Source organism: Fundulus heteroclitus, chromosome 12 (genome assembly GCF_011125445.2).
Source record: "Fundulus heteroclitus isolate FHET01 chromosome 12, MU-UCD_Fhet_4.1, whole genome shotgun sequence".
Classification (NCBI taxonomy): Eukaryota; Metazoa; Chordata; class Actinopteri; order Cyprinodontiformes; family Fundulidae; genus Fundulus; species Fundulus heteroclitus.
In genome coordinates this window covers 882,785-904,491 of record NC_046372.1, presented here as the reverse complement: position 1 = coordinate 904,491, position 21,707 = coordinate 882,785, and the positions used below count along the sequence as shown (strand labels likewise).

Here is a 21,707-nt window from a genome sequence, read left to right as displayed (position 1 = left end):
CTCGAGCCATATTGTTTCCTTCACACTGATGAACTGGGCAGTGTGCCCTTTACACGCTGTCCCATTCTTTCTCCTTCCCTCCTTCCCATCACTCGCTTTTCTCTTCTCCTCTCCACTCTTCATGGGACGCAATGTGCTGCTCTCTCATTTTCAATTAAACTGGAAACACTGCACCGTTTCATTTCCGTGTTCATTTCACAAACAGCTTCCTGATCTTAGGTCTGCTTCAGTCTCTCTTTTTGTTTTCCATCTTTGTCCCCTACCCCAGACCCCCCCCCCCCCCCCCCCAACCCCCACCACACTCCCAACATTCCTCCTACCCTCTCCTCCCTGTCTGGGCACCGTTCCCGCTGCTCAGAGCGAGCAAGAGCCAAAATGGAGGAAAAAGCACAATCAGCCGCTGGTCCCCAAACGCTGCACATGTTAACGTGCTCTGCCTCTTTTCTTTTCTTTTTTTTTTTTTTGTGCTGGTAGCTTTTTGCTTCTATTCCTGGATCCATAATGCTGTTGCTACCGTTTAGCTGTTTTTTGTTGTGAATCAACACTTCAATGAAAAGATCTCTCAATATTCCTCAGTTGCTCCACCTGGCTGGATTCCAGCATGATAACTAAAGTTTATACAAAAGGCAAATGAGAAAGGGCATGGTGTAATAACTGAGCAGGTTTTATTGTATTAATACTAACATTTAGAAGAAACAATGCATAGTATGATCTAATTGCTTGTATTTGAGACAGTCTGTCAATCAGACAGTGTTTTGCTACCCTTTAGCATGACCTTAATAGGAATGCCGTGCAGCACTCATTTATTCGCCACGCCGTTACTGCCCATGTTTTTCACCAGCAGAAATATTTCCAAAAGGCTTAATTTCACATTTCTCGTAAGGAAGGAAAAAGCTGAATCAGAAGGCTGTTTGCACTTCTGTGTGCGGCAATAAGTGGAGGTGGAATTTAAATAGTGGGAGCGCTACGACAAAAAAGATTTGGAGTCATAACTTCTTAAACCTTCAAGGTTTAAGGTTAAACTAAGGCTTGGTTTAACCTTCAGCCGATGTCTTGTTGAGAATGACTTTAATCAGGTTATGTATTCATTTGCAATGTGACAAGAAAATAGACCCCATACTATTCAAATTACCCAAATTTGTTTGGATGGATATAACCCACAAGGAGTTCTTGGACATATTTTTTTAGTTGTTCTTTAAATACTCCTCTTATCTTTTAACACAGAAATTAGATGTATTTAAAGTATTCCACATCTCCTTTTCTGCTCATGTCTCTTCACATCATCACAATCTGCTGAAGAGCTTCTGGTTAAAAGTGAATTGTTCGCTGACGGCTTTCTTACCCTGTGATTAAGTTGGTTTATTATTGGTAACTTCCACTTTGGTAATTCTTTTTTCTAAAGTTTTCAAAGGAAATGAAGATGGCTTTTGTTTATGTATGGAGAAGAAACTACATGAAGAAACTGCAAAGAAGGCAGCCAGCTGACTGAGAGACGGCGCATGGGATGTGGCGTGCCTGAAGACGGAGGATGTGCAGCAGAGCACTTAGCCAAGTGTGGCTTAGGGCTCACCTGCAGATAACAAGTACACCACTACATTTCCTGCTAATATTCACCCCTTGCATTAGAGAATAGATTATTTAAAGATACAGGAACACAGAAGAAAATCTTTTTTTCCCCCATAGCAACACTATTGAGTCCAAATACATACTGGGTGTTAAGAGGCTGACAGCTAAAATCTTTCCAAGCAAGTGGCTAAATGGTGGGTCTGCTGCATACGCTGCTGTTCTGGTCACGTAAATAGAAATAGGGACCAAGGATTGGCAACTATATGAGTTTTTTACTGGGGAGATTCTAGAGACACTGCTGACCGAGGAGTCAAACTGTCTTCTTAGGGAACTTGCGCTGCTGCGTGGCCATCAAGAGGTGTGACAGCTGATGCTCCCCTGCCAGGCGCTGTTTGATCTACATCTGAAGGGAGCCTCTACCTCACTGACATCCTCTGGCAAAACACGCCTTTACTCTTATATATCTTTTAACATAAATCAAATTACACGTAAGGTACTTTTTGCTCGTTACTTGTTAACTGAGCCGAGAATGCGTTTGTCTCAGTTGACCTTGAACTATCGGCCTTTGGAGCCACTGATGCTTCATTTCTTATTGGAGGTTTCTGAAAGTTGCATTACCATCCATGGTATATTAGGAGGAATGCAGCCTTTCATAACTACAGCAGAGTCTCAATCTGAACACTGTTATTGTTTTTTTTTTTTTACTATTTGAATCCTCATGGAGATTTAGATGACGGTGATTAATTTGAGCAGGTAAATAAGATTATCTGCTAATGTAATAAGTATTTTACCCCTAAAATAAGACAATTAGATATGTTACACTTGAAATAAGATGATAGAGACGAATTGTTCCTATTTTAAGTGCAAAAATCTTATTCCATTGGCAGATCATTTGAACTTGCCTGCTCTAATCAATGACAGATACACTCCTACTATCCGGGAGTCTTTGTCCATTCTGGTGGCTCGCACTTGAGCGTGTCGAAATGTTTTCAGGAACAACTGAGCAGAAAGTCCAGTTGCCTCTGATTTAAGCCTATTTGCTGTTGCGATGACCCGGATAGCTGAGAATTCGCACAGGCAACCAGAATCCATTTTATTTCACCTTGATTTCAGTGACGATGCTGCAGTGTACAGTCATTTGGTGTGAATTATAAAAACAGTGGTCTATGTTTTTTATATGTAAGCAAAATAAAAAAGAGAGATTCTAAGTTGTGAAAGTGCAATAAACTTATTTTGTTTCACAGCAGTGAAGCTGACTACTTAGGCTGGAGGGCGTTTATGGTGTGGAAGAAACTGCCTCTGTGGAGTCGGTTTTTGTAGCACTGACCTGAGGATAAACCTCTGAACAGTTTGTGCGCAGGATGTGTGGGATCTGCAGCGTTGTTCCTGACCCTAAGGCTGCACAGATCCTGGATGGAGGAGAGGTCTGCCCCAGATGGCCTAATTGTTTGCTGCAGTTTGGACCTGTCCTGTGATGTGGACGAGCCAAACGACACAGTGACTGGCGAACACAGGGAAAAGCTAATGAGGGCAGAGTAGAAGAGGACCAAAAGCTCCTGTGGAAGGTTCTTATTTCTTTAGTTGCTGCAGGAAGGACAGTCTCTACTGGACCTTCTTCTGAACAGTGTCTTTGTGTGAAGACCAGCTAAGATCATAGAACTGGTGGTTCCTAGGACCTGGAAGTGAGCCATAGCAGGCACCGTGTTGTTGAAGTTGGGGTGGGGAGGCAGTGTGGTAGTCCACCATCATAACCAGTCTTGAGTGAGTTAAGCTCCAGGTGGTTCTGACCCCACCAGCGGATCTCCATCCTGTCTATATGCGGACTCATCACTGTCCTGGATCAGACTAATGACATTAGTGTCATCTGAAAATTTAAGGACTTTCACAGGCGGGTCCAATGAGATGGCCGACCCTCAATAGACCCGGGACTTTTGACTGATATAAAAGTTCGAACCGCTCATATCAGCCGAATGCGGTAAATCGTCACTTTATCGTTGCCGAAAAAGTTAGGAGAGGCAGTGAAATTAGTAACTGCAGAAAGCACTCAGTAGCAGCGGTTTATGAGCTGCACAGAAGTGAGCACACAGGCACACATGCACACTACAAAGTAACAGAAATTTATGAGCTGCATACACGGAACATAAAACTGATGACCTTCACAGGCGCGAGGGGCTCGACAGCACCGAGGACCTGTGAGGATCTGAGAGGCATCCCCACCTCCACAGCCTGGTTCACATCTGACAGGAGGTCTCTAACTGAATAAAGTCATCCTCCAAGCATGGAATCCGATGAAAGTTATTTCATATTCTCTCCGTGCGCAGATGTTGTAGCACGTCGTGTGAATCGTCTTTCCTGGTCGTTCCTGCTTCTTTCCAGATGTTTTTGATATTTATCTTCATCCTCCGGCATGCTGCTCCTACTCTGTCTTATATGTGCATTTTTTACTTATCTTCCTCTCGTCATGTGTTCTTCTTCTCCAGTTTATGTTTCTAAAAGTGACCTCTGTTGGAGTTGCATTTTTTCCCCCTCCATCAAACGAAATGTGTACTAATCTAATTTGAGGACCAGATAGCAGATGGTGTTTTATACTTTCTAGATCTTAATCTCCCTTTTTTTTTTTTTTTTTTTTTTTTGCACAACTTGACTCAACTTATAGGAGCATTCTGTCATTTAGGAAATTATTTGTGCAAGAAAATGGAATTAGATCAGAGTTGTGGATAAAAGCCCAAATAATATTTTCCATCACATTTAAAGTTGTATTCATGAAAGGCCGGAGAAAATGCCGGAGTTGCAGGAGCTTTAATTATGGCAGCAAAAATTTTTTTTTGAAAAAACAAAAACTTTTACAGCACTAAGTGAAACGTAATTCATGCTTTGGCATGTTTCAGCAATCTGCTTTTTTAACCAAATAACTGTGTCACTAGAACGGATTATTTTAAATTGTGTCAGAATGGGCAAAGGTCAATGAAAGGAGATGAAAATCTTATTTTTCCACGTGTTGATATTCCCACTGTTATCGCTGGAGAAACGTTTATCTTGTTGGTTATTTATCAGTAGAACCAAAACAAAAAACTTCAGCTACACCAGTGTGGAAAACTACTTACAACACAATAACTATATACTATAGTAATCATCAGTATAAAAGGTTATCACTAGGCATTTGTCAGTTTCAGGTATCAAGATTTTTGAAAGTTGTTTTCCATCCATCAAAATGTTTCATCATATCATTCTTGTGGTTTAAAGTTCTTTCAAGTTCTTTTTAGTGGAAAAAAAGCAGAGAGACTTTTACCAGCACTGTTATTCTAGTGTGCCTGGGCACTCCCATTCAGCCTACTTTATATGGTTAAATATAAAGCTGCAGTGAACGGAAGCAGCTAAAAGTGTAAGTTTTCTAATATTATAACCATTATTGCTGTAGAAATGTAAATCTTGTTGGGTATAAATCAGTAGCATTAACAAAACAACCTCAGCAGCACCAATGTGGAAGACTACTCATTCATTGATTCAAATTGTTGCCTCTAGACGTTAGTCTGTTTCTGGAATCAAGGTTTTAAATAGCAACCGTTTCACATTGGGAAAAACTTTCTGTCATACTTTTCCTATTTAATGAGATACCAGAATATGTGCTTGAATGACCAGAAAGTCGCAGTGTGGAAACAACGGCAGAACTAATCATCAGTCTTATTTTAGGAACGATGTTTTAAGTCTGTTTGTCAAAATAAAAATAACAAACAGATGTTACAGAAAAAGTTTATTCAACTCTATTCTTTTTTAATACCAGCTAATGGTCCGCTTTAAAATAAAGCAGATCATGAGATATATATTATAGCTTGAAACTGCTTACAGCGAAGCCCTGCTATTTTTACTGACCGTTATCACATCATGAGGATCTCACGCGTCCCATGCCTGGCGCGCAATAAATAAATAAATAAAAATCTTAGCCGCACGCTCGCACGTAATGAATTTGGGATCTGCTGTGGATGTTGCGGGATGTGGGGTTTTCTTTCTCCGTCTGCGTATATGCCTGCATGTGCAAGCATGCGCAGCGGCACTCATATGCACACGCGCCTGTATTTTAATTGGACTAAGGCTGTGAAGTGAAGCAGTAAGTCATGCTGGAGAAGGGGCAGCGGGAATGGGGAATAGAGTAGGTAATCTGGGAGGAGGGGGAGTCGAGGGGGAAAATGCACAAAGGAAATAAGTAGGAAAGAGAGAGGCAGGGGGTGAGGGAGGGAGTGGATGTGAGAGCTGTGGGAGTAAGGTAAAGGAGGAGAGCAAGGGCAAGAGCAGCAGAAAAAGCAAAAGAGAAGGGGGGGGAGAAGGTAGGTAAGGGATGTGCAGGAGTAGATGAGGTACTATAACGATAATATGGAAGAGGTGGGGGTGGGTTGAGGGGCCATGCATATGAGTCATCCGTCCTGGATCCCCTGGGGTGTGGGGGGGGGGGTGCGTTCTGACTGAGCCCCTGGCTTCTCCTCCCCACCACTGGACTGGGCCCCAGTCATTAAACCCCTGGCACCCAGCCAGCTCTTTTAACACAGGCAAGAGCCTTTTACGGCGTGTCTGTAGAAAGTAAATCACACTGTGTGAATAATATATCTCTGGCGAACGCATTGGCAGGAGAGAAGGAAGAGAGGGAGGTGGTGGGGAGGGGGGGGGGGGGACGGAGAGATCAGTGAATTATAGTTGTCTCCAATGCATTACGTTCTCTTTATCCCCGGCCAGATGTGCTCACAGACAGCCGAATACGGAACATAACAAATTACACATTGCTCTGGGAGAATGTGGACCTAACCTGCGTCTTTGTGCGCTCTGACGCCCGATAACGCAGCGCGAGGGTTTATTCATAAACAGGAGTAACGTTCACAGGTACCGCATCTCCATTCAAGGAAGTCCTATTAACGCTGCCTGCATGCCCGCGTAGAACCAGTGCAGGACAGATGTCCATTATCACTGAGCTAGAGAGTGATCTCAATCTGCCCACGTTACCAGTCCAATAACCTTGGCAGGTTAGGATCCCGCACAGCTGCCTTGCAACAACACGTGCAGCCGTTCTCCCATCGCTGGCGTTCAGGCGATTAGTGGGCGTGCAGCAGATTGGCCTTTGTTTGTATACATGCAGTTTTCATCAATGAACATGTGCGAGTTTGAAACGCCAGGGAACTTCATTTCACTTTGAAAACTTCCTGTCTGAACACGGGTTCAGTCAGGCGACCACAAGAGTCTGAGAATGTCCGCCCAGCCCAGTCTGAAGGGGTCCACTGTGAGGAACCAACGGGATGTCTAATTATGCAGGTGCACCTCAATGAATTAGAATGACACATAAAAGTTAATAAATTTCAGTAATTCAGTTCGTGCATACGTTTCCAGCATTTGTTTCTGTTAATATTCTGTTGATGAATATGGCTTCCAGCTAATGAAAACCAACAATTTACTTCCTCTGACTCTTTAAATATTACATAAGGTCATTAATAACAGGACTTCTATAACATCTACGCCTGCCTAATGAAAAGCATGTCTATGTGCTGTTCTTTATATGCACTCGGGACCTGGTTGGGCCTCTTTTCGCTTGAATTACCGCATCAATGCAGTGTGGCCTGGAGGCAATCAGCCTGTGGTTCTGCTGGGGTGTAATGGAAGCCCAGGCTGCTGTGATAGCCGCCTCCAGCTGGTTTGCATCGTTGCCTTCGGTATCTCTCGTCTTCCTCTTGATGATACTCCAGAGATTCTCTGTCAACCCTGAACCTCAAGCAACTTCTGTGCCTCTCCACTCTTCCTCCAGACTCTGGGAACTTGATTGAAATCAATCAATCAATCAGCAAACTTAACAGATTGCCAATCCATCACTGTCAATTTCCAAATTACATGCAAAATTGACTTTCGTCTGGAATGAGGACTTTGGGCCACTGAGTAACAATCAAGTCCCTTTTCTCATTATCACAGGTTCTGAAGTTGTCTCTGGCTCTGGAGTGGCTTAAAGACACAGAATGGGAAAGAAGCGCTGCAATTCACACTCACTCATTACCTACTTCTGGACATTTAGCGTAGTTTGGCCATTTGGGTCTATTTGTGGTGTTCTATGTTAACTAAATTCCTCCCTTTTTGGTCATTTTTGAGTGTTTACTCTTGTTCGTTTAGTATTCTTTCCTCTGTGCCTCGGCATCCTGCTCCCTCAGCTTCTCCATCACCTACCATACTTTTTCTACCACTTTTCTTCCACTCCATCTTCCATCACACATGCCTAGACGCTGCACTATGAACAGGCAGCGTCGTTGTAAAGGATTTTTTGTGACTCGTCGTTCTCGTGGACAGTGCCGATGACTGTCATCTGGACAATTGACAAGTCATCAGCCTATTGTGCGTCATTACATCGGCTATGACAAATCCTTTTGTTTGGTCTCACTTAACATTCTGGTTTCATGAGATGCTATAAGTTGTGCATTTTCATTATTTCTAAGCCATAATCCTCAGAATCAACAGAAATCAACATGTGGGATGAATCTATATAATTTCTGGAATAAGTTTTCCTTTTATTCTGATACCTTCAGGTGCACCTGTTCAATGCATTGTTTTGAGCTCATCAAAGGGGGCAGGGCGTGCATTTTCTTTGGAAATAAAAGTGAATGGTTAAAATGTAATCCTTACCACTGAGGGCTGGACTGGAGCACTCGTTCATCTGCTCCGGCTCCTGCCTGGCCGTTTGGAAAGGCATCAAGCCCTGATCTCCGAAGACAGTGAGCCTAGTCCTTCTGTTCCTCCCGGCACACTCTTCCTCCCGTAACCCCTGAAAAAGGTCAGACGCCGACTCCGACCGCTGCGATTGGCTGCTGTAGCCGCTCATGAAGCCCTTCACAGGCTGTGAAGTCTGACACGAGTGAAACTGGCTGTCGGCGAGACCCCGCGCGGACAGCTGGTCCGACTCGAAAATCCCCATGCCTGATCCCAGGTTCGAGCCTCTCGCGTTGCCCCTCTGCTTCTCCAGATGCTTCGAGGAACCCTGACCGGCCAAGTCCCTCCTCTCGCTGAGCATGCCTAGCCGCATGTTGGTCTTGGCTCCGCTGAAAAGTCCACCCAGCTCCTGCCGGTCCCGTGGGGACAGGAGAGGTTCGTCCTTGTGCTTGTGCTTGTGTTTGTGCTTCCTCTTATGAAGGCGGACCCCGGCGAGGCCAGCCGCGCCGCCGCTGCCCAGGGAGCCCAGGGCCTCCGCTCTTACCGTGGGGCCCTGCAGTGGGCCACTAGCACTGCGGATCTTTGCCCCCATCTGCAGCTTGGGGTGCCCACTCGTGTGGAAAGCTTTGGGCGGGGGGAGAGCGGGCCTCATGAACGGAGATGGAGGAGCGGGTCCAAGCGAGTGGTGGGGCAGGTAAAACGGCGGCGTTGGGGGGAAGTAGCCCAGATTCAGAGGAGGCGCGTAAGGCATTGCGTACGGCGCTGCATAGTAATTACCCCCGCCCAGCGAATAGCCATATCCCGGGACGAACGGCAGCTTGGATGCGATGGGTTCGCTGGCTTTGGCTGGGCGGCCGCGTCTCCTTTTAGCCTTCAGGTCGGCACTCCTGCGCAGGTACGAGCTGGAGTCGCAGGCGTAGGAGTCGTAGCTGAGCGGATAGTAATGGTGGAAGTTGAGTCGGAAAATAGACGGGTACGGATGCTGGGGGTAGCAGGTGTACAGCCTGTGGGATACTCGCAGCTGCTGGAACTTTAGCACGACCTGCGAGGACATAGAGCCACGTTAGCCACGTTTAACGCTCGCCGTTATTCACAGATGAAGCCTGCGTCATCGTCCCGCTACAAACCTCTTCCAGTTCAGAGAGAAAGTGAAGATGGTCCCGGGTCTGCAGGCACTTCCTCTTCCGGCGGTGATGCTTTTGCTTCTTCTCCTGCTGCGACAGATAGCTGTCCACGGCCGTAACTTTTCGCTCGCAGCGTGGTCTGCTGCCCCTGTTGGAAGTGTCCAGGGCGGCAGCCTCCGGGGATTCAAACCCGCAGAGATCAAATGAGTACCTGCATGAACACAGCATTAGATCAATAAATTATAGGCATTAACTAACAATTTACAAAGCTCCTGGAACCTTCACAGATCTTGCCAGGTTACAACCACGAACTTCATTGTATTTTATGGGGATTTCATCTGATAGACCAACACAAGGAATCGTGCATAGCTGTAAAGCGGAAGTAAAATTAAACATAGTTTTCAAAATGTTCAGCAGATAAAACAATGTTAAGTGTGGCGTGAACATGTGTTGAACTCCACTTACTGAGAGACCTCTAAATGAAGTGACATGCAAGTTCAGAAGGAATCTAATTAGTAAATACAGTCCACCCATAATGAACAGGATATTGTTGGGGAAGCAGATAACTCCTGTGATAAGTAGGAGAGATCCACTGTTCAGTTGCCAGAATGTGCTGACAGGACAACTCTTTAGTCGTGCACTCCACAGATCTGGCCTTCATAGAACAGCAGCAAGAAGAAAGCCGTCCATTCACATTGACAGGTTTACCACAAGGGATCAGAGCAAACGTCAGAACCAGACCAAAACTGAACTTTTTGGCTTATTTTTTGTCCTGTTTTTCTGCAGTAGGAAAAGGGAAGTCAAAGAAATACTGAAAACTGGGGAGGAGGCTTAAACTGCAATGGACTGGTTCAGATTAAAGCATATCCATGTATTAAATTGGCCCAATCTTTGAATGTTTCTGTGTGTTATATATGAATTCCGAACGGACGTCTCGCCAAATTTCACTATGATTACATAATGACAATAAACACTTGTGATTGTTGATGAAGGTTTTTCAGTCTTTGATGTGCAACACTGGTAGAGACATACCCTAAAAAACCTGCACCTGCGGGAGAAGGTGGTTCAAATGCATGCCACACTTTTCAGATTTTTGTTTGTAAGTCATCCTGAAAGCCACGTGATTCTACTTTGACTTCACAGTTACGCACTAAAATCACATAAAATCCAAATAAAAATACACTGAAGTTTACCATTTGGAATTAAAAGAATATCTGAAAGCGCTAAAAGGGAATGCAAGGGGCTGCATGTGGTAAATTATTCAACAATGATGGGTTAAGTAAGCAGATTATTGTACCTGCGGCGAGAGGCAGGACCCTTTTCGGTCTGATCCGAGGTGCTGTTGTTGTCTGTGCCGATTCCACTGTCACTAGGAATCGTCTCCTCGCTGTGGGACTCGCTGATGGGAGAAAGGGTCACCTCCTTCACTGACGCCCCCTCTGACAGGTGGGAGGGTGAGTTAGCCAGAAGGCGAGGAGGAGAAAGTTTCCAGCCCCCTGAGAGAAATCCTCTCCCCGATGGTTTGGTGAGCAGGGCTGAGATGGGCTGCAAACTGGGCATGGTGGCGTCTGCGCTGCCGGCTCTCAGGGATGGAGCACTGGAGCTCGGAGATGAGTTGGTGGAAGGCACTGCAGGGCTGTCATAAAAACCGGACGTGGAAAGAGACATCTGTGGCTTGTCCCTGCCGGTTTTCAGGGAGACGGAGCCTTGTGTTTCTGCTCTGGGTTTCCGCCCTCGCTTCTTACCGATGTAGATGGTCCCTCTCTTGCTCACGTTTATCTGCTTACCCAATCGAGCCTCGATGGTCGTCGCCATGGCACTCATGGCTGAGGTAACCGGAGCAGAGGCTGACTTCAAAGCCAGGGAGCCGTTCTGACTGGATCCGGAGAGGATCTCGTTCAGGATGCTCTGCATCTTTCCCAGCTTGGTCTTATTCGCCGCCCTGGGGTGACCTCTCCCGCGCTTCACTTTCGTGTTGTTGGAGCCGTCACTGGAAGCTGAGGCCGCGTGCACCAGAGGGTTCAGTGTGTGCATCTTCCTCCGGCGGTTGAGCCCCAGGTTTGATTCCTTCGCCAGCGGGCTCAGAGGTGAGGTGGAGGTGCCCTCGTGAATGGTCTCGACGGTCAGGAGGGGCTGCTTCTTGGGACGTCCACGCTTCCTCTTGATGGGAGCGTGCACAGTCAGGCTGTCGGTGTTGGTGTAGAGCGGGCTGGAGGGAGTGATGGGGAAGGCGGAGGGCGGGTCGGTTAGGGCGGAGGGGCTGCCCATGCTGTCTCTCTGAGGGGAAGTGAGACTCGTATGACTTTTAGCTTTCAGGTAGGACCATCTTTCGGTGGCCTTGGTTGGCCTGGAACCGGCACCAGGGTTGCTGCCAGTGCTGGGGCTCGGACTCAGGTCCATCCGGGGTCTAGGACTTGGACTCGGGCTGATGTTAATCCTGGATTTAGGGCTGGAAGTCGGACTCATGCAAACTCGAGAGCTGGGGCTGGGGAACCTGGGGTTCATGCCGAGACTGGGTTTGTTGATCTGATTGTATGTTGCCTCTCTGAGTTTCAGCGTATCCGTGATGCTCTTGGGGCGACCCACAGGGTTCTTCTTCACCCTGTTGGAGCTCAGCTCAGATTCCTGGTCAGGCCTACATGTAGCGGCCTCTCCTCTCTCTGCCCTCTCTCCCTTATCCCTCCTATCAGCTTTATCTGCCTTTTCTATCCTTTCTGCACTGCCATCAGTCTGGCTTGAAAGACGGGAATCGTTTTTGTGAGCCTCTATCTTATGTGCTATTTTAGGTTCTGGTGGTCCGGCCTGGGGCTTCTCTGCAGCATCCAGAACCTGCTGCTGGGAACGCTCCTCCATGGAAAACGACTCATCGAACGACGGCCTCCTCCGCCTCTTTCTTCCTTTCCCGTCCTCCACCTGCATGGCCATGCCTCTCTCTTCTTCGTCGCCTCTCCTTCCTGCGTTCGCTTGCTCTCGTTCTTCTTTCCTCCGTTCCTCCCTCTCGTCCTGAAACTGCTCAGCCGTCCCCTCTTGCCTGTACCTCTGCCTCTCTTCAGAGTTGGCCAGGCTCTCCGGATCTCTTTCCGACTGCCTTCCCCAAGGTGCGTCGGCGCTGTGGGGGTTTGCGAACATCCTCTGAGAGTCTTTCCTTCCGTACTTCCTCTTGATGTTCCCAAAGAGCTGCTCGCTGACCTCTTGCAAACCCTTTCCCCTGAAGAGAAGGGGACGCATGAAGGGAAGATTAAACGTGATGGAGAAAAAAAATAAAAGGATCGACAATCATCTCAAGCAGTTTATCTGCAGGGAACTATACCTGCTCAATGAGGTGAGGTTGAGAATGCTGGCGTCCGTGACCACGGGTAGCTGCAGGTCCGGAGTCATGGATCTCTGGGGAGACGGGCTTGGAGTTGCCGTTCGGGAGTAAGGTTGTGTCGGGTCAAGCGATGAACCTCTGCTCCCTCCTCCCAGGTCTCCGGCCGGCTCGATGTCGGCCGGATGGCCCGGGGAAGAAAAAGGCGCCGCGGATGTGATCCAGCCTGGACCGATTTGGTGCTGCTGCGTCTGCTGCGTGTTGGAGAGGAGTGAGCCGCGGGGCTGGTGTTTGGGCGGAGCGGGATCTCCCAGTAGCTGTAGAAGACCTCCGTCTCTCTGCTCAGGCATCCTGAACTGGCGCTCGTAAGTCTGGAGATGACAGAGGACAAAAGAATCTTGCTGTTTACTTCATTCGGGGGAATGAGAAAACAGCTTTGCACAAACAGCTGCAAGGGACAGACTGATAATAGCAAATAAGAATGACTACCATGACTATTCAACCAGCTTAGGGTACATTTTTCATAGTGTAAGCACCTTTCAAATCAGTGAACCCCACTGTGCTCTGATATGACATTCATCCCTATTCACAGTACAGCCGAGGATTTTAAAACGGCTTTTGTGCGAGACCAAACAATGCACGGCAAAACAAAGGCCTTGTTTACAGAGCAATTAAATTCCTGTGGCAAGGATGTTGCCTGCTGTGAGAGCAGGGAGGGTAGAGTTGGAGATGTTTGATTTACAAATTAAACGCTTAACTGTACGGCAGAAATTCTCAACATGGTTTTAACATTTTCTACAGTGGGCAAGGATAAACGTCAAGTCAGGTTTTACGGTGTCTTTAAAAATGTTTCATTCCCCTTGAACATTTTCACATTTCGTCAGGCTTCAATAATAAGCTTCAACGTTTCTTGCTGGGATTCTATGTGCAGAGAAAGTAAAACCGATGCATTTTTTACAAATAATAATATGTAACTTGTGCTTTGCATTTGTTTTCTGTCCCATTTTCTCTGGTAGCCCTAAACAAAATCCACTGCAGCAGACAAATTGTAACAAATTTCATTGTCTAAATGTGCAGAAGCTTCACAGAAATACCCCCAAAAGGCGCCTCTACAAAACATCAACTCAGGGAGGCTGATTACAAATGCATGCCACACTTTTGAGATTTTTATGTGCAAAATACGTTGAAAATCATGCATTCTTTTTTTTTTTCCACCTCACAGTTGTGCTCTACATTGAGTTGGTCTATCACACAACTTTTCAAAAAAATGCATAAAGGTTGTGGCTGTAAGGGGACAGAGTGTGAACTAGTGCAATTGCTTTAGCAAGGCATTACACTTCAATACATAATTTATATCTGTCCGTCCATAACTGAGGATGTAAAATCTCAATGTGCTGCATCAGACGAGACAACCGTGCCTGATGTATCACTGCTGCATAATCAGTGTGCCGCTGGAAGATGAGAAATAGAGCAGCGGATGGCCTTTGTGGTTTAGCCTGTTATTAACAGACTCAGTATGACGCAACAAGACTGTTCTGCTGCGCAGCAGGGAGATGAAACCTAACCACAGGTTTGCCTCTTATGGTCATGTACACACACACACACACACACACACACACACTGGCGTGCAAGCGCCCACACAGACACACTTCCATACAGTCGCTTTAAGTTTTAAACATTTTTTTTTTTTTCTAAATCACGGATTCACACGCAGACACGCAAAACGTGGATATGCGAGCAGGTGCTCTGCAAATTCATTGTGTGCACGGGTTCCATGCACAACTAGGACAACTGTATGCCCCGCCGCCGGTCCCTGTGTTAACGTTTGCTCCTGCTTTGATCGGCTCAATCCCTCCAACAACACTTTTCATGCCATCTTGTCTCCTGTTGGTAGTCAAATAGGAGGAGTTGTTTCCAGAGTCTGTTCGACTGGCAAAGCACAAAAACACACACACCCAACCGCCAAGTAGCACGGTACTCGGCACATGGGTAGAGAGGGATGGGGGTGGGGGGGGGGAAGCACATACACGCCCAAGCAAACAAACACTGAGCAGCGTAAATGATTAACAAAGCCAATAAATGCATGCGCTTCGGTGCATGCGCACGCACTGACACCAGAGAGGAGAGCCGCGAGTCCAGAGACGAGTAAGGTGAGAGGGCACCCGATACGCGCTCACTTTCTCATTTAACCTGTCCTAGAAAACCTGCTGCTTGGGGTAAAAGGCAGGCGACCAGGACAGAGACATAAAAGGGGGTGGGTGGGGGGGTTAAAGACAGACAATCTTACACGCGCATTTACCATACACATCCTCCCCACCGACCACAAAGCAACCCCGGATGGATAATAAAAAAAAAAGAGGAGGCATGGAGACGTCTGGCACCAGAGATGTGAGAGCAAAAGAAGGAGAGAAATAAGAAGACCAAATTACAAATGGTGTGCAACCCCCACACCTCCCCTTTTTTCCTGGTTGAGCCTGGGTCATATTGGCACCAGTTCAGCTTTTTGTTCTTAGTTTCCTCCACCTCCCTCTCCTTCACCCCTCCACCCCCCACGTCTGTGTGTCTCTCTGTGTGAGGCATTTCCAGGGAAAATGCACACATACAGTCTGGTAATGTAAATAGCGGTCATAAAGAGGGAGCTGCCAGCACTCACCGCGGTGTTTTAGTCAACAAATGGATGTCGGAGCGGCGCTTGGCTCTTATTCTCCACATAAGGTCAGCTGCCTGTTCGGCGCTCAGCTAGGACCAGGCACAGGCCGGTAGGAGGTGTATAAGATCGAACAGTTATCCGCCTCTTTAAAGGGACTTCTCTCTGGTCATCAAAAATCATATAAGTCTCACAGCTCCTCACAATGGATTGACTTTTATCTGAAGCATAAATCTTTCTATTGAGGTTTTAACAATTACAATCTCAAAGGAGTGCCGATTTATTTTTAATTCTAATATCGATCCATTTGGAAAAATAAGACTACAGGGAGAGATATTATGTCTAATGTCAATCTATGACTATTTGTTACTAAACACAATCTAATAAAGCAAGTCTAAGTAACCAATACAACCAATAAACGCGACAGGCGACTGTAGGGTAATCAGAAGGTTTGGAGCTCTTTTTCTATAAGAATTAAGCTGATTAAACCCTAAAAATAATTAAGTATAATTTTTTTCTGATGTGTAAAGACAAAAATTATTGTTGAAATACTATAAAAATATTAATTTTGATTGTCTGATTAGGAGTGTCATGACCTAATGATAATTTTTGAAGACCGTTTAGGAGAAAGCATTGTTTCAGAAGCTGTCTGGACATTGACAATCAGGACTTCGGGTATAGACGTGTGAAGGATGAGCCTGCTTAGGTCTTCAGAACCAGGTCCGTTCCAGTACCGTCGTTCACATCAACCCTGTCTGGCTGGAGGGACAGTTGGCTCCCACAGATGAACTTTTTTCATTCACAGGTCACTACTAGTAAGGAGCGCACCGTTGGTCTCTCTTGGTACTGGCTTTTGGGCTGTCCAGCGACTCCTCACTTCAATAAAAAAGTCTGTAAGAAGGCAAAAATAAATGTTGTAGCGTAGAGTGCTATGGTAAACTCTTCTCCTGAGCTTGGTTCCAACAAGCGCTCTCAAAGAAGGTCAGCCAGGGACCAAGGCAGACTTCTGGGGAGACGTTCAGTCAAGAGAAAAGGGACTAGAATCGATCAGAGTGTTCTTCCTCTGCAATGTCAGAGATGTGAGGCTAAAAAGAAATACATTTTAAACAGCAGTCTCAAGGGGGCGATAATGCACTGGTTTGTAAAACCTCTATTCAAAGGAGAAGAAGAAAAGAACTGAACAGAACCAGGTATTTCTAACCAGCATATTAGTGCAGTTGATCCAGATCTTAGAACGTGTAAACAAGCCTTGTGGTAATTGTTGGTGTTTTTCTCTACTTCTAGTCTGACTCTCCATTTTTTTAACTGACTTTTCCTCTGTTCTGTGTGAACAGGCATTTGTCTCTGTGCCTTAATGTTAACCTGCAGCAGTCAGGAAATTAGGACACCAGCACAAGCGTGGACTCTGACCTTTACAAGCACAAGACCTGCAGTCCTCAACCTCTCCCACACTCCCTGCCATCTACAGGTCCCAACCAGCCGAAGGAAGATAAGGATAAAGATCAGCGATTAGTCCTCAGCTCCTGTTGTGGATTTCTCTTCCTGTAGAGCATCTGCTCTGGTTCCAGATCAGCAATCACCTCTAAGATGCTCGCCGCTGTTTCAGCATGGACTGTCGGCTGTTTTGGAGCCACATATTCCTGTTTTTAGTGGTGATGTAACCATCAGATAAGGTCAGTGCGCAGCAGCACAGGAGGTCATGGATAATATGTGACTAAGTGCTGCAATCGGCCAACTGAAAGGCACTTTGCAAATGAGTCAGCATAAATTTACCGACAGATATGTGGGCGTGCGCCTGAATGCATCACTCTCAGCCACTCAGCGGGCTTTTGTAAAATGAGAAGTTGAATATTGCTCTCGGGGTTCCTCAAAATGTTCCATTAAAAATTTCCACCCTTTCCCAGACTCAAGTCCTCAGATTTATAGGGCAGATTTTATAACATTATGGACATTTCAGCACAAACGTTTACCTAGTTGGGCTTTATTATCCATATACAAACGATGCAATGCTGTAGATGGTTTCAGCATTTACTACTTAAGCCACGTAGAAGACGTAGAAGTTCTCTCTTCAGATGGTTTGACTCCAAAATGCGGTGTGCGATGGAAGGCTAAACTATGCATCACCCTGAACACACCATCCCCATTGTGTAACATGGTGGTGGCAGCATCATGAAGCTATTATTCATGAAATCATGAGACAACATGATGCATCCACTGGCTTCCAATTCAGTACCCCAATAAAGAGCAATTTCACAGCTTTTATGACCACTGAGCAAACCCAGATAAACGTCTTATTCCAAAATCAGCAATACCTTGTCTCAAATCTGAGCTGGGATGTCAACGCCCCGTTAAGCAGCAAAGCTGTAGAAGACGAAGCTCTGACCAGAACTTTTTGGTCTACAACCCAAATGATTGGGTTGTAGACCAATCATTTGGGTTGTAGATGATTGATTGGGTTGTAGACGCTATGATTGGTAGAAAAATAAAGTTCCTTTCAGATCACACTTTCAATCTACAATCCAGTTGTGTACGTTAAGCCTTGTGATCAACTGAAAAGTCCCAACTCAGAGCAGGGGGTTGGAGTCGACCCATCAATGCCAAACCTCCTACTGTTCCCCAATTTGCATTGCTTGTTGTTATTTCAGCTTTTAACTATTTGTTCACTGTCATTTTTTTCTTCATAGTAGGTACACCTGGTCTGGCGTTCTGTTATCTGTGACATCATCCAGAGAAGACAGATCACCAGCTACTACCATCTAATGTAGAACAGATTACTGGATCAATGTGTGCTTCTGTGCTTTTTTGTCTCTCTTGTTGTGTCTCTGCTCTGTCTTCTCTAACCCCCAGTCGGTCGAGGCAGATGACCGTTCATACTGAGTCTGGTTCTGCTGGAGGTTTTTCCTTTCTGCTAATGGGTGTTTTTTCTTTCCACTGTCGCTTCATGCTTGCTCAGTATGAGGGATTGCTGCAAAGCCATGGACAATGCAGACGACTCTCCCTGTGGCTCTACGCTCCTTCAGGACTGAATGCTGCTTGTCAGGACTTGATGCAATCTACTGGGGTTCCTTACATAGGAAATTTTTCTGATCAATCTGTATAATCTGATTGAATTTGACTTTGGAAAGTGCCTTGAGATGACATGTTTCATGAATTGGCATATATAAATAAAATTGAATTGAATTGAATTGATCCACTTCCATAATAGGGGGCTCATGGTTACATATTTACTGCACACCAGTGATGGGAAAGGGGCTTAACTGGACACATCACCCTAAACACATCCCCACCAAGGATACATGGAGGTGGCAGCATGATGCTGTGGGGAGGTTTTTCTTCACTAAACCGTAAAACAAAACAATTCTGACGTTGACCCTCAATACAACACTAAGGCAACGAAAAATGTATAATTTCTAGGTCAGAATAATATAATAATCATATAATTCTGAAAATATGGACTGGGACACCCAAGCCAGAGGAAAGGAGCAAGATAAACCGGTTCCTTCATGCCAAATGTCACATCAGTATGAACACACCATTCCCCCTGTAGAAGGTGGTGGTGGCAGCATCAAAGTCAAGAAAGCTTGTGAGTATGGATTTAAAGATGGATAGAGCAATTCTCAAATAATACTTCCCAGAGGTACACAGGATTTGAGAGTGAAAAATGTACCTCTCAGCAAGACAACAACCCTAAACATACAGCCTGAGCTACCAAAGGTACGGTGGTGGCAGCATAATGCTGTGTGGGGGCGTTTCTTCATCAAATCATCAACAAGATGATGAAGTTGGCTTTTAATTTGCAGCACGGCAAGAGAAGCATCACTGAATAATAGGGATCTTTACAACAAATCTGGGCTGGGATTTTCAAGACAGGTAGGGGTCATAGGAAACAAATGAATGGATCATGGCGCTCCTGACAGAGGAGACCAAGACCCAAGTTTTTTGGCCTTACAGCACTATTTCTGAATGAAAACCAACACTGCCTTTCAGATGATAAAGAATGAAGACTGAATACATTTTTCCCATATCTAGCCTTCCTTTCACCACCTGTACTTTTTCCAAACTTTCGCCTCCTGCGCTCTCGCCTCCCAGGCCGACGGCGGGGCCGAACGCTTCCTTCTCTCTCACGCTGACAGACCCGTCAGCCCGTGCTGCACCACTATACTGGGAAAAGAACACCCTAAACAGGCACACCCAAATCTCAACAACCCACCACACAACGAACACATCGGCCCACGGAAACGCACACAAGCGCAGAAATTCCCGTGCCCAGACACACACAACAGCGCTGCCCTTCAAATAGTTTTTCGCAGCCTTTTATTTGGCAGCGCGCCCAGCGGTTAGAGTGTTTCATTTTTCCCTGTGTATGGAACTGGGCAGCTGTCCAGGCAAACACACAAAGAGAAAGAGAGGGAGCGAGGGGGGAGGGAGGGAGGGAGGGAGGGAGGGAGGGAGGAAAGGGAGATGGGGGGTGTTAGTAAAAGAATGAGAACAGGAGAATGGGGGGGGGGCTGCAACAGAACAACAAGAACAGAGGTGCCTGGACTCGTTTACCGCCACTTTCCTCTGAAACCTTATGATCTTATGATTGATACGATCCTGTCTTTTTCCCTGCGCTCCTACCTTGTAGCTCACGCACTCTCTTGGTTTTAACATCAAGTAGAAAACTAATCTACCCCCCCCCCCCCACTCTCACACACACACACCCCCCCCGATCCTTTCACCCCCATCTCATCTCCTCATCCCTTTCTCTTGCTTTCCTCCATTCTAGAACTGACCATTCTCCCCCTGTGGGAACCACCACCCTCCTCCCCGACATGCCCGCGTCCCTCCAGCTCCATTCAGAGCGTTGCTTCCCTGTGATCTGTTTCTGACAGCTCCATGAACACACACACACACACACACACACACACACACACACACACACACACACACACACACACACACACACACACACACACACACACACACAGCTCCTCTGCAAACAAACACCATGAATACTAACAGGGCTTTGTATCCACAGCACTTAAAAACGGGGTAGGGAGACGCGGGCGGGGCAGGGCGAGAGGATGGGGGTGGGGGGGGACAGAGAGGAAAAAAAAGGAGGGAAAAGCAGCAAAGGAGAAAAGAGGAGCTGTGGCACTGTGTTGATCTTGTGGCCACTCTCACAGCACCCCTCCACCCCCCCACCCCCCGCCTCCCTGTTTCTAGTTCGCTCGTTCTTCCCACCAGTTCTCCTGGGAATAAAGACTTCCATTCATGCGCCTGAGGAGACCCACAGCAGGGGAGAGAAAAGAGGGAGGAGAGAAAGAAGGGGGGGGGGTGGAAAGAGAGGAGGGGTTGTCAAGGTGAACGGTTTGCGGACGGCTGGGATCAGACCCGCCGCTGCCCAAAACTGTGCGTCTGTTTTTACTCAGCATGTTCTACTTTGACCCGCGCTTCCCTACCGCAAGACTGAGGCGGCTTCTGGGAAAGGCGGGTGGGAACATTTGGAAGTTTCACTCCAAAACATAAAAGTTCGACACTAGAAATCGCCTCGCAAAAGTTGTTGGGTCCTTTTTCACTTTTTACATTTTCTCAGGCTACAACTTGAAACTTTAAAAGGTGCTTTATCAGAATTTTTTTTTTTTAGACCAACAGAACGTTGTGCTTGAATATGATGTGGGAAGAAAAAGAAAACATTGTTTTCAACATTTCTTTTGACAAATAAGAATCTGTAAAGTGTGGTGGGCATTTTTCTACATGGCTTTGCAGTCAATTGTAGTTTGTGCTGCAATTACAGCCATAAGTCTCTCAGTTTATTCAACATCTAGAGACTCACATTTTTCACCAATTCCTCTAAGCAAAACAGCTCAAGTTCAGTTAGGTTAGATTAACAGAGTCTGTCAAAACTAATTTTTAATGCCCTGCCATAGATTTTCTATTAGATTTAGTTCTGACTCAACGCAGGAAAATACCTTGATTTAAATTCTTCGTTGTAGCTCTGGAGGTACGTTTGGAGTTTTTAGTCCTGGTGGAAGGTCCTCCTCTGATCTAGTCTCTAATCTTTTACAGCTTCAAACAGTTTTCCTCCCAGGATTGTCCTGTATTCACATCCATCCATCTTCCCATCAACTCTGACCTGCTTGCCCTTCCCTGATGAATACAAGCATCCCCACAGCATGATACCACCACCACCGTGTTTCACCAAGGTGAAACTTTTTAGTGTTTTTGGTAATGTTCAAGAGTATTTGTTCTCTACACATAGTATTTTGCATTTGGGTCAAAAAGTTCAGGTGTGGTTAAGAGAGCCTTTTTTTTAGCAAGTCTTTGCGGTAAACTGCAAATACGACTTCTTTTGGCTTTTTTCTAGCAATGGCGTACCTTTCGCCACTCTAATGTAAAGACCAGGCTTGTG

General features: G+C 46.1%; 1 protein-coding gene across 1 annotated transcript in view; it reads right to left on the bottom strand.

Moving 5' to 3' along the window:
* The window catches only part of setbp1 (SET binding protein 1), a 56,660-nt gene that overhangs the window by 7,023 nt on the left and 27,930 nt on the right, over positions 1-21,707 (bottom strand). The window contains exons 3-6 of the mRNA XM_012861330.3: positions 12,670-13,037; positions 10,657-12,567; positions 9,363-9,570; positions 8,212-9,277 (exon numbers count right to left, since the gene is read on the bottom strand). Of these exons, the coding sequence (XP_012716784.2) occupies positions 8,212-9,277; positions 9,363-9,570; positions 10,657-12,567; positions 12,670-13,037 (3,553 nt within the window). The remainder of the gene's footprint in view (positions 1-8,211; positions 9,278-9,362; positions 9,571-10,656; positions 12,568-12,669; positions 13,038-21,707) is intronic.